We start from the raw sequence: 12,946 nt of genomic DNA on the forward strand, positions 1-12,946 counted from the left end.
ATGGAGAGAGAAATGTGTAGATGAGATGAACCACATAGACTAGCACAGAGTAAACTGGCTGAAAGTTTGCGTAAGCCAGAAAGAAAAGCAAGACAGCAAGAAAGTGAGAAAGAAAATTAGCAGTCAGGGAAAGCCGTCATGCTGAGAGAGAGAGAGAGAGAGAGAGAGAGAGAGAGAGAGACGACAGGATGGGCGCTGTCTTTCTGTCAGTCTTCATTTCGAAGCTGCATTAGCGGTGGCAGAAATGGCCCGATTCTTTAATAAAAACTAAACGGTGGCTTTCGTTCTTCCCTCCAGCTTCCTGATATTACGTGTTTAAGATAATATTACCATAGCAAGCAGGCATGTACACACAAAGAGCCATCACGCACACACACGGAACCATGTGCTCCCCTGCAAGCTGCACTGATTTTCACCTGCACTACTGGCACAGAAAACACCAGGCCTAGTGCAGCTTAAGCGGCAGGGTGCTCCAGCCCGACATGCCGATGTGTGGGTGTGCGTGCGTATGTAATATTCAGAGATGCGCTCAGCTTGGCGCGATCAGCACATCCACCACACAGCATGACCCTTTGTTCGGATGAAATGATGATCAATGCAGTTTCGGGGGCCAAAACAATCTCTCTCTGTCGAGGACGGCTACGACGGCCAACGACGTGGCACGGTAAAAGTCATCAGCAAAGTCCTCCGTGACCTCATTACCGTATGTTGCATGCACGGCCCTTCTCTTCATTAAAACGCTGTGTAGACCATGGCTCCGGCTCTGGGGTCGTATAACCCAGCAGGCCACCACCGCCACTGATCATTAGCGCCGCGCTAATCAGCGCGGAGGTAGAAAATGTGCTGCGGCACACGTTGGGAAGTCCCGAGTGCCATCACATGGAAAACGTGGGATATGCTGCAGGATTGTTACTTTAACATGCAAATTTCGATTCGCTGGCAGCGCACACATGAAATAAAAACGTATTTTTTTCCCCCTCTAGTAGAACCATTACGACATCCATCAATCACAGAGCTTAAAAAAAAAAAAAAAAAAAAAAATCAAGAGTGAGAACGGAAAGAGCGACAGAGGAGAAAAAGACATGTAACAAGAGAGGAGGTGCAGGAGGGAAGGGTTTGCAGCAGAGCAGCACTGACTTTTACTGCATTCAGTGTGTGATCAGACTGTAATGATCTATACTTCCTCGTTCCCTCCTCACACTGCGCCTGGACTCTCCTTCACCACCTTTATTTGCACATCCGAGTAGAAGCGTTGCAGAGATTTGGGGAATAATGCGCTCACTACTAAGTCTGTCAGAATAAAAATCACTGTTTGAATACAATTTGTATTTCCATAATATTTGTATAATCAAATGCAAAAAAAATTTAAAAAATCCACATTTCAAATGTTTGAGATCCCAGGATCTGATTTTTTCCACACCACGCTCGGCTTGACCTCAGGGTTCGGCACGTTCCTTGGCTGAGTCTGAAAGCTGTTTCAAACCTGGGTGCAGTCCAGAGAATTGACCTCAGGTTGCGATGGACTTTAACAGGAAACATCGCAAGCACATCACACACAAAACTGTTGTCAAACTTACTAACAAATTCAAAAAGACTGGAAGTGTTGCGGACCGACCGAGAAGAAGTGGACGTCTACGAACATCCGCTGACGAAGGAACAGCCGACGTGGTGCTGGCAAACATAGTCTCCTACGTATGGAGACTTTTAGGACACGCTGTTGAGGAGCACCTGTTCAAGTTCCTGTAAGCTACCACTTACATTACAACAGCTATGATATACATATATACAGCAATTTGTATGCCTGAAATTCCCTTAAAATATACTTTCAACAGGAAGGAAGCTCAGCCATTTCAGACCTTTAACCTTGCTGTGACCTTAACCCTGTTTGGATCAAATCAACTGTACTATCTAATCAGCTCATCTGTTGCCTACACAATAGGACAATAGAATACTAGGATGTGTGGGATTAGTCCAAAAGCCCAACGCATGTGATGCTGCAGCTGAGGATTCACTCAGGCCAAATCTCAGTCCAGTCCTAATGATCTGTTGCCTGCTTCCAGTGTGTGTGTGTGTGTGTGCGTGTGTGTGTGTGTGTGTGCGCGCACGTGTGCGTACATAAATTCAGCACACCTCACACGCCCCAGTCTCCAGGTCCCAGGCTGCAGAAAGGGATTCTCCTGTATTTAATAAGCGCAGGTTTCTTTCGCAGGGGAAATAAGGCACATGCAGCGAGAGTGACAGGAGTAAAGGATCCCCCTCCCTACCCTTCTCTCATCTTTTTGCATTCCTCTCCCATTCTTGCTGCCTCTCTCTGTCTGTGTCTCTACAGCCCCAGGCTGATTACACTTACTGAAAAGAGGGAGTGATAAATAGAGGGAATGGAAAAGGAGGGAGGAGGAGTGAGAGGGAACGTAAATAGGAAAAGACAGTCAAGATAAAGAAAACAATCCTTCACTAGGCAGAATGAATGATAGATTGAGAAAGGAGAGGAACGGGAGAATGAAGGAGGACCGTTTTTTTTTTCCATGCAGGCATGCAGAAAAGCACTCAGCCTAAGTAGAGCCGTGTGTGTGTGTGTGTGTGTGTGTCTCACCGTTCTGCGTGAGCTTGGTGGAACACACCAGAGTGGCAATCTGGAAGGAGTCCTTGCTGATGGTACAGTTGCCCAGGCTCTGTGAGCCCTTGCCCGTGGGGAAGTGGCCTTTCTCCTCTAGCTCGAGCTTGGTGGCTGGCAGGCTCAGATAGAGAGAGGAGTCCTCCAGCTTCTTAGCCTCAGCCTGAAAACAAGAGCACAGAGAAATGAAAACACACACACACACACATACACACCAGCAGCAGCTAGGTTCACCAGGTGAATTCAAATTTCCTTTACAATAATGCTTGAGAAGTATGTGAGAAGACCATAGAAGTGGGTAATACAGGCATAATGTAATATAACGATATTTTCAATCGGTGATTTTAAATGGCAAAGATTCAGGATGTAACCCTAATTTTTCTAGCAATAGTTTAAAATGCTAGAAAAGGTTCACAGGGCATCCAGTTGTAACTTGAGGTGTGTATCGGACTGGGATCCCACAGGATGCTCGGGGGAAAAAAAATTATAATAATAAATTGTCTACGCAAGACATTTTGACTTTCATATGTAGTAGAAGCTTTTTGGAGAAATAAGGACCATGTTCACGCAATGCATGTAAAACATTCACGGATTCATCCTCTGTAACCGTCTGGTCAGGGTCAAATTAGGCTTCTAGTTTTGAGTTTTGTACTCTGGGAAATAGAAACGAACACATTCAATAGAAAATAGCAAAACCAGGAACAAACAAAAATAATACCCGCATAAGCGGGATTGCAGAAGCAGCCTCATCAGGGCTGGAATTTCAAAGACAAGGTGCTGAGGAAACTATAGTTTTAAATCAAGCGCATTAATATTAACCGAGCCGTGCTGTTATGCGGAAATAATGCACACCTTGTGGACAATCGGATAAAGAATCATATTGCGTTATTAACTACAACAACTAACTTAAGTATATTACGGGTGTATATAATGTCAGCTTGCATAGAGCAGCGCTTTTGTCGAGATACCCTGCAGAGCTTTACTGAACGTCTCAATTAGAAACCGTGTGCGCGCGAACCAGGGAACGTTCACTCATCGGGGTAAAAATTTTCAGTGACAGTCACTCAAACCGGAACTAGTCTTGTAAACTGAAGCTGCCATAGCGTAGATTTTCCTGATCAAAATATTTTTTCCTTTATAACTATAACAGTGGTCTCATGATCCATCACACTACTAGCAACAGGTAAAACCAATTTACATACAAATTCCAACAGACCGTCTTTAAAAATAAAACAGTCCTTATCTCAAGGAGACTGCAGACTTTGTTACAGATGAGATGAGGCAGAAGAGGGGAGGAGATTTAACAATGGTCGGACGAGCGCGCATCCTCACGGCTCATTAGCATAACTCAATAGGGATATGCCCAGGTCAGGCTCAGCATAATTCTGATATTTGATATGCATAAATGCAGAAGTGAAGGCCCTAAAAAGCTTAATTGTTTAATGATTACAGGGTCAAGGGCTAAGCAGCACAAGGTCAGCATGATCAGGACCTGGCACGCTCAATACGCCGCTCACGTCACCAGGTGTGTGAACACGCTGAAATACGGGTCAGTGTGTGTGTGTGAGTGTGAGAGAGAGGGCACGCAAGTTACCTTGTAGACGATCAGATCGTGTTCTCCATCCCTGAGTGTAGTGCCGTCATATCTCATCAGCTTCACAAAAGACAAGGCAAAGATCTTCTCTGACCTGTCTTTGTCTGCATGAGCAAGACAGAAAGACACACACACACACACACACACACACATTGGTATTGTACCATGAGAGCCCGGTGTATATCCAGCACAAACAGGAATGACTGTTTCAGTAGTGGGTCTATAGGGACAGGGCTAAGCTTTTAGAAGCCCAGCTGTACAAGAGTAAGCTTTTCCAGCACACTTCAGAGCTTTATACTCAAAAGCTTGTTTTTGTTAAAGGGAAAAAAACAGTTTTTGTTAAAGGGATACCAAGACTGTAGAACTAACGCCAAAAGTCAGTCTAACAATGTCTACAGCATAGCAGAAGAAACTGGAAATGCCATCGAACAATGACAAGGCCAACATGATGCATTACTGCATTACAGAATCCACAGAAGCATGAGCATGATAATCATGGCTAGTTTACTCTAAATTGACACCACAATTATTACAAGTAAGCCATTTTAGCAGCAAAATTTAATCCAGTAATCCGGCAAGTCAGTAGATCAGTCAGTACACAAGTAAGTTAGCAAGTGAATAACTAAGCTAGTAAGTAAATAATTAAATACCCACATTTTTAACATTAGCAACTTGGCTAGCTTTAGCCAAGTTCACCAACTGTGTAGTTTGGCTCCGGGTGCATTGAGTTATGCACAGGCAGTTCATCTCTAAATATTACATTTTACCCGTATACTGAGAATCCATGAAGAAAACCATTCAAAGCATAACGCATAACAGTCCGGCATAAAAAATATCCATGAGATGTGTCAAGCGAATGACATTAGCTACATGACGGTGTGAGTGGGTGAAGAGGCCAGAATTATCATAAACAGAGTGGCAGAGTTTAGCTCTGTCTCCATAACTAGGCTTAAATACATCAGAGCTGCACAACAAGCTCCAATTTACATTCAGCAGACCACAACCCTCCCACATCCCTGCTTCATAAATCCACACAGCCAGCCAGTGCACACAGACAAAACCAGAGCCATCAGTCAGAGAGAGAGCGCGAGAGAGAAACGGGGGGGGGGGGGGGGGGGATGAGGGACAGAGAAAGGACGAGGGAGATGAATATTATACACAGAGAGACGTCCAAGTTCCTCAGTGAGACTTCTGCTGTAAAATTGGAGCTGGCAGCGTGGCAGAAGCCAACAACCGGCTACACACAGACAGCTCATGATTCAAGGATTAATTTGTGTTTTGAGGCTGGCTGGCCACATTCCTGGGTGGAGGATTGGATAACACAGGATATTTTGGCACTCTGTCCACTGCAAGGTGACACAGTAGAGTGACTTAATAGATGCAGCCACAGAGACATCACACACCCGAGAGGACACATGGTGGCTTCTCAAATCTTCTGGTTTCTGGTGTGTTTTTTTTTTTGTTTTGTTTTGTTTTGTTTTGCAGGGCACATGAATTTTATCCAAGATACACATAAACAAACTTTCATATTGTAATTGTGAACAAATACTACATTTAACAATGAACAATTATCTTCGCCAAATAATCACAGAGTCTACCATGCAGGGTGGAGCAATATTTACGATATATAGTTCTTTCATTTTTATTTTAAAAAGGCGCGAAGAGTGAAAACGCTGTAATTCCCACTGGCAAATTACCGCTTAGGATGGGATTTTACAGAAACTTGTTCATTTGGCTTTTCAAACCTGTACCAATTCAATATCTCTGAACTGACATTTGAGCCATTTGCTATGAGCTCAACGCACAGCGAAGTGTCGCCTGTTTATCTTGCCGTTTGTTTGCATGTTTTTTTTAATCTAAGAGCGCAACGTTGGGGGAAGCACCGACTATAGAAGGTGTTTATAAGGTGAAGATGCGGTTTTTCCTTCGTTATTTGTTTAAAACTTTAAAAAGCATTTATAAAATGTTTTAATAAAAAAAATTGAAATATGCACGTATAAACGTACAATCTCGACTAGAGCATTTAGAAAACCCATGCTAAAACTGTAACCCGAATTAACCAAATTCATCGTGAAGATCGGCCGGCATTACTACCAGGACCTCGGTCAAGACATTTAATCCTCAATAATCTAGTATGATCATCAATATGATTATTAACACTAAATGTGAGATGCTCAGCTGCTTAAAGGTTTGGCTTCCAAGAAGGAGTTTGACTTGGAATCTTTTGTAAAAGTGAAAAGTCTATTTGTTTAGGGTTCTGTATAGAAGCTAAAAATGAAATTAAAGAAAATTATTAATGAAAAACAACAACATGACAAACTAAACATAAATGCTCATAAACCAAGCATACCGTTCAAATTCTGAAAACTGACTCCAAAAGCACCAAGGTTTATTACCCCCAAAGAAGCACCGTTTATTGACCATGGACCACTTTTGATTAAACATTATTAAAGCTGTAATAGAAGTTTAGACCTGGGCCGCACTGTGCACTTCTCCCAACAGTGCATTGGAGTTTCTGAGTTTAATCAGAGGTGAAATTGTTGTTTGAAAAATTGCTCCAATTCTCTCAAACTGAGACAAACTGCTCCCTGGGGTGCTGCAAATGTCAGCCTTCCAAGTGACTACAGCCATCAAACCCACTGCATCATCCAGCAAAAAAAATCCCTAGAGACCAGGCACAATCCAGCTAACACACACACACACACACACACACACACTCACACACTCACACACTCACACACTCACACACTCACACACTCACACACTCACACACTCACACACTCACACACTCTCTCAGAGAACCTCAACCCCAGCACAGAATCACAAGCACCATAATGATGTGCAAAGGAAGAGGCCACAGAGGTTACGGCGCAACTCCCGTTACCATGGTTACTGGAAGGAAGAATGTGGGTTCTCCCGTGTCCATCATGTTGGTAAAGTTCAGTCATGACTCAGTGATGGAGGACAGACAGAAAGTGACAGAGGGATGGACAGTGACGGATGGAGGGACAGACACGCAGGGCTGGCTGAGATCAAAGATGAGCAAGTTTTTTGAGATGTGCGTTTTATTTAGTCGTTTGTATTATATGGTCATAAAAGCCAGGTACTTCTGTGTTCTGTACATTTAAATAACACAAATGCAGAAAATACCTCATCTTCGGCTCAATGTTTTCTGCTAAATTCACCAAACACTCAGCTTGTTTGCTAAATTTAAAATGTTTTGTCCATTTAAAAAGTCAGATTTTTTTTTGTATTCAAAGTTATGCAAATTCAACCTTTTGGTGTCACAATCCACTACAAGTCAAATAAACTCCGATTCCTTTATACAAAAAAAAAAAAAAAACCCTTCTACATTCAAGAAGTTAAGAAAAGCAAGAAGATTCATAACAAGGGCAATCATGCAGCGTAAAAACCATGACTGGATGCTTAAAAGTAATGGTGAATAGCACTTTTGGTTTTTTTTTTTGTGTTTTTACTTTAGTGGTTCTACAAAACCCTTTACACGGTTTCTCATTCACACACACTCACACACCAGTGGTAGCAGAGCTGCCATGCATGGTGCTAACTTGCCATCGTTAGCAACTTGGGGTTCAGTGTCTTGCCCTAGGACAATTCAGTATGTGCAGTCACATGGGCCGGGAATCGAACCGCCAACCCTACGATTAGTGGACAACCCGCTCTACCACCTGATCCACAGCTGCCTAAAAGACTTCTAATTGCTGATGTACTTTATAAACCGTCACACTTTTTGCTATCTAACACGCGATGCTAGCCTGAAGGCAAAGCTACTAAGATCTCGTTGCTATGTTGAAATCTCAAACCTACCAGACTGCATATAACTGCAGCGTAATATTCCTGGTGCATAGCTTAAAAATCAAAGCGACAGTACAATTGATTGAACTTTCGTAAATTAATGGTGTGGTTTCTCAAAGATTGCACACATCAACACTAGAATTCTGTCGAAAAGATTAGTGTTATCAGTCAGTCTGTACAGGATTTCGTGGAATTTTTCGGTGATCGTTGCGGCTTGGTTTGCACGGTCTTTCACCGTGATGTTTGTCAGTCAATTAGCTGTACGCATGTTCGACGCGTCGTGATGACGTCACACTTGGACCAAATCCACAGTAATTTTGAAAAAATGGCAGGCTCCTCCAAATATTGATGATCAAAATCAAATCAACTGCTTGATTTTGATCAGTGGATCACTACTGACCTTCTTTGGTATATGCATCATATAGAAGATTTTTGATATAAGATACATTTACACTTAAACCTTTTCTATAAAAAAAAAAAAAAAAAAAAAGGAACTACATTTGGTAGTTTCTTTTTTTTTTTTTTTATACAAAAGACTTAAGTGTAAATGTATCATATCAAAAATATTGGATGTATTTCTGAAGAAGAAATATGAACTGGAGTCAGAAATAAAATGAATAAAGAGCAGCACAAAGTAAAGAAATATGCGTACAGTTAACTGCGAGTGGCATTTCAATAGCGGTCATCACTTATGCAACACTTGGCCACAAATGAAAAAAACTCCACCAAGAAATGTCAAATTTGAAATAGAGGACAGAGAAATGTTACAGAACTGGAGGAGAATTCAGATCCAGCCACCTTAACAGCCCGTTCGGTTTATTTACAAATTGTCACATGGCATCACATTAACGTAAAGCTGGTGTTCTTATGGTTACACTTAATGATCACAAGCACCTCGTGGCAAGTGACCTACATAAACATTTATAAAGCATGCATCTTTTTTCCTTTTCTAGGTCAGGTTTTAAGGTGTACCAACACATTCTTGCTAAACCAAAGTCACCTTCGTTTAACATCAGAAGAAAATGCTTTACTGTCAGTACGCTGTCATAAAATTGTCAATCTTTTACAGAAACCGGGGAAAAATTGCAAATAGCTCTATAAATACTCAAATTAAACTTGACTTAATGTAATAATATTTAAACACTGTCTTGACAAGTGGTGTCACATTTTCTCTCGATGCCATTTGCACATCGTTCAAACGTGACGGAAATGGAATGGAAAGTGTCGTATCAATGCCAACGAACATCGGTGTCACTTGACTCTGGTGTTACCATAACAAAACGATCAAAGTTCTTGCAAGTACGAGAAGACAAGTTTAGAAATGCTTCTCAGTTGTCATGAAGGGCTTGTGTGTGTGTGTGTGCGCGCCAACGTAATGCCAATGTTTGCAAACGATTACATTTTTTACTTTATTAAAGATTGACATGTTTTTAAATTTTATCCCAGGGAACTCGGTGCGTAACCCATCGCGGGCACAATCACACACACGGACAATTTAGAGATACCAATCAGCCTACATGTCTTTGGACTAGGGGAGGAAACCGGAGTAGTCCGAGGAAACACCCAAAGCATGGGGAGAACTCCGGGAGACGGGAGGCGCTCCCCCAACCCTGGAGGTACGAAGCGAACGTGCTGACCACTACGCTACCATGCCGGTAAACTCAATTACCGCCTGTAATACTGTCAGAGACGTGCAGTTCTAGAAAATTAAAACTGTGACCGATCAGACTCAAGAGTTCAACAAAGCGTTATAAATAGTCCTTAATTAAAACGCTTCTGAGGGTTTTTGCTGTCTTCTTTCCTCTACTGAATCTCACCTTCAAGGTCATTCTCACAATATGTAAAAGAAAGAAAAAAAAAACACACTGAGAAATTTTCCAGATTATAGAAATATTATACCACACCCCAGCTGCAGCATCCGTCACCATCACCGGCGTCTCGTCATAATCGAACACGTAACAGTGTGTGTTTCAGGAGGGTGTGTATGGAACAGCAGGCTTGCTGGCTTCCTTAATTGATTGTTTTACTACGTTGCTTTCTACCAGCCAAGCAGCACCTACACCACCATGCCACAGCAGATGGGGAGGCATGCTTGCCAACGCACACACCCTGGTTTATAAGTATAAACATTCACAAAACATCTCACTGTACTACATCCACACAAACACGCAGCTATTCACACACCCACACCCTAATATGCTACGCATGTTTATTGCATCAAATATCCAAACCCATAAACACTCCAAAGCAGGTTTTCTCCGGCTCTAACACACACTTAGACTGAAGATGGCTTAGCACTATCACCACTGTGGTTCACTGCAGTTACCCAGGAACCAAATAACAGACTACACATAAAAACAAACACATTTAATGGAAAATAGGTACCACTGTGTCCATCCAAAGCCACATGTAAAAAAAAACAAAAAACACATGGATATGAACTGTCTAAGCTAAAAACCTGCAAGAGGTGGAGTTTTCCTCAACATGAAAATTTGCTTAAAAAAAATAAATACAAAATAATTTTTTAAAAAAAGGTACACCTTGTTAGTGTTTGCATACACAAAGAGAACTGTGAGCTATCTGGCTGCAAAGAGACCCGAGTATCTACAACCTGATGGCACTTGGTTATAATCTGACAGAAGAATCCATCAAGAATTTTATATAGCAATCAGACTGATATTAGCTAAATGATGTTAAGCGGTGGTCTAGCCTGCAAAAGCCTGACATCTATACATATCTCACGGGGTGTTTATACTGTACTTCGGGCATGATCGAGGCGTAATATTTTACAGTTACAACTTCAGTGACGTCGTGGCAATGGATGCCAAGGTACTGCTCAACCAGATGCCATAAACTGATCCGCAATCCAGATAAACAGCTATCTGAATAAAGTTAGCTAGCTACACGAGTCCATTATAGGCAACTCCGCAGTAAGAAATAGGACCTAGCTATCTAGTTAGTTTGTTAATGTGGATGTTTTTCAAGCTATGAAGGTCTGTCGAAGCACTATAAATTAGACATGTTACCTAACTAGCAGGTTTAATCCTGTTAAAGTTACCCAACTTCACTGGCATGATAGTCAGCTACTTAGTCGAGATGAAATAAGCACCGGGAAGACAGAGCTCCTAAGAACAACTAACCCTCTTTTAATCGCCTGCAAATGCAAGTGTCTTCTGTTGTCTTGGAAAGGTGTCTGATTCAATGATATGCAACAAAAATATATGGCCATGAACACTTTTCTGACTGAGCCACACTCAAAAGCACATGACATTTTAGGAATCAAATTCTAGCTCTCTTCAAAAATAACTCTAGCTTCTCATTTTGTGTTCACGACGTCAGAGTGACCTGGGGACTACAAGCGCAAGCTCTATTCTTGAAAAACATGGAGGGACTTCTAACTGTTCCCACTCAGTCTATATAACATGTGGTGTGTGTGTGTGTGTGTGTGAGTGTGTGTGTGTGGGGGGGGGTTTATATTTTTGCATACTATGTATGCATCAGTTATCCTGAAAAAGATGAAACAGTTGGGCCTGTTTGTACTTTTTCAAACTCCATCTTGTCCAAAAGGCACATCATACTAGGGGAAAGTAAATAAATAAATAATAAATCACCTGATGCCCGTTTGCCATAGATTAATCAATTAATTATAAAATCGAACAAAAGGTGAAAATTTTGGTGTCGCTTCTGTTGCTACTACTTTACAGCCGTGTGAAAAAATAAGTACACCCCATAGAAGTTGTTGGGTTTTTTTTTTTTTTTTTTTTTTTTTTTTTTACATATTTGGACAACTAAACATTTGATCCTCTTTGAAGAGGATTTTGACAGTTTTTCAGGAGAAGCACCTCATACCACCTGCGAAGCACGGCGGTGGAAATGTAATGGTTTGGGGTTGCTTCACTGCGCCAGGGGCTGGACAGCTTGCATCCATTTATTCAACTATGAATTCTGCATCACATCAAAAACTGCACGAAGATAATGTGAGGCCATCAGTCCGAAAGTTGATCGGAAAGTGGACATTTCAACAGGATAATGATCCTAAGCAGACTAGCAAATCCATTGAGGAATGGCTCAAAAAGAAGAAACGGAGGGTTATGGACTGGCCTAGTCAAAGCCCGGATTTGAATCCCATTGAAAGGTTGTGGGAGGATTTGAAAAGGTCGATACATGCAAAACATTCAAACATCTTGCAACTGAAAGAATATTGCATGGACGAGTGGCCAAAAATTCCAGCAAGCCGATATCAGAGACTGGTGGACAATTAAGCGAAACGCCTACAGTTATTTCTACTAAAGGGGGCAATCTTCTGAGGCCAAGTGTATACTTACTTTTCCCACAGAAGAATATCACATCTATTGATATTTCTGTTGAATAAATGACTGAAAAAGCTAATTTTCCTTGTGGTTTTGTTCACGTATACCAACTTCATTAATAGGCACTGTTTCAAAGAGGATCAAATGTTTGCTTGTCCAAATATGTCTAAAAAGCCAACAATTTCCATGGGGTGTACGTATTTTTTCACATCACTGTACACGTTTTATCTGAAAATACTGTGTTTGAGACTATTAACCGCTACCCAGATTCCTCAGGACCTGAAATTAGCCAGCACATTTCAAGTCATTTCCTGTACTGCTTATGTTTATGGCTATCTGTCGGCTGCGTTTCTAACACTTAAGAAAAGCAGAGAAGTAGAACGTAACATTTCTCGACATACCCTAGATACTACAGCGTGCCCACGTCTTTATAGAAAAGCTTTTACAACGCTGTTCACTGCTTAAGCTTATGAGTGAAACACTTTGAATTCGGGTCACTATTCTACTTTAAAAAAATAAAAATAAATAAAAATATATGTGTTCAGATGTAGAGGTGTGTGTGTGTGTGTGTGTGTGTGTGTGTGTGTGTGGAAATGGAAATCAACAGCAGTGAAT

The 12,946-nt window shown here is 41.5% G+C and overlaps 1 protein-coding gene across 2 annotated transcripts in view; it reads right to left on the reverse strand.

The window, feature by feature from the left end:
- Positions 1-12,946, reverse strand: part of dock1 (dedicator of cytokinesis 1) — a 284,293-nt gene that overhangs the window by 198,636 nt on the left and 72,711 nt on the right. For both annotated transcript variants that reach the window (XM_053685217.1, XM_017483522.3), the window contains exons 17-18: positions 4,209-4,312; positions 2,594-2,777 (exon numbers count right to left, since the gene is read on the reverse strand). In XM_053685217.1, coding sequence (XP_053541192.1) covers positions 2,594-2,777; positions 4,209-4,312 — 288 coding nt within the window. The remainder of the gene's footprint in view (positions 1-2,593; positions 2,778-4,208; positions 4,313-12,946) is intronic.

This window comes from Ictalurus punctatus, chromosome 13, assembly GCF_001660625.3.
Source record: "Ictalurus punctatus breed USDA103 chromosome 13, Coco_2.0, whole genome shotgun sequence".
In the NCBI taxonomy this organism is placed as follows: Eukaryota; Metazoa; Chordata; class Actinopteri; order Siluriformes; family Ictaluridae; genus Ictalurus; species Ictalurus punctatus.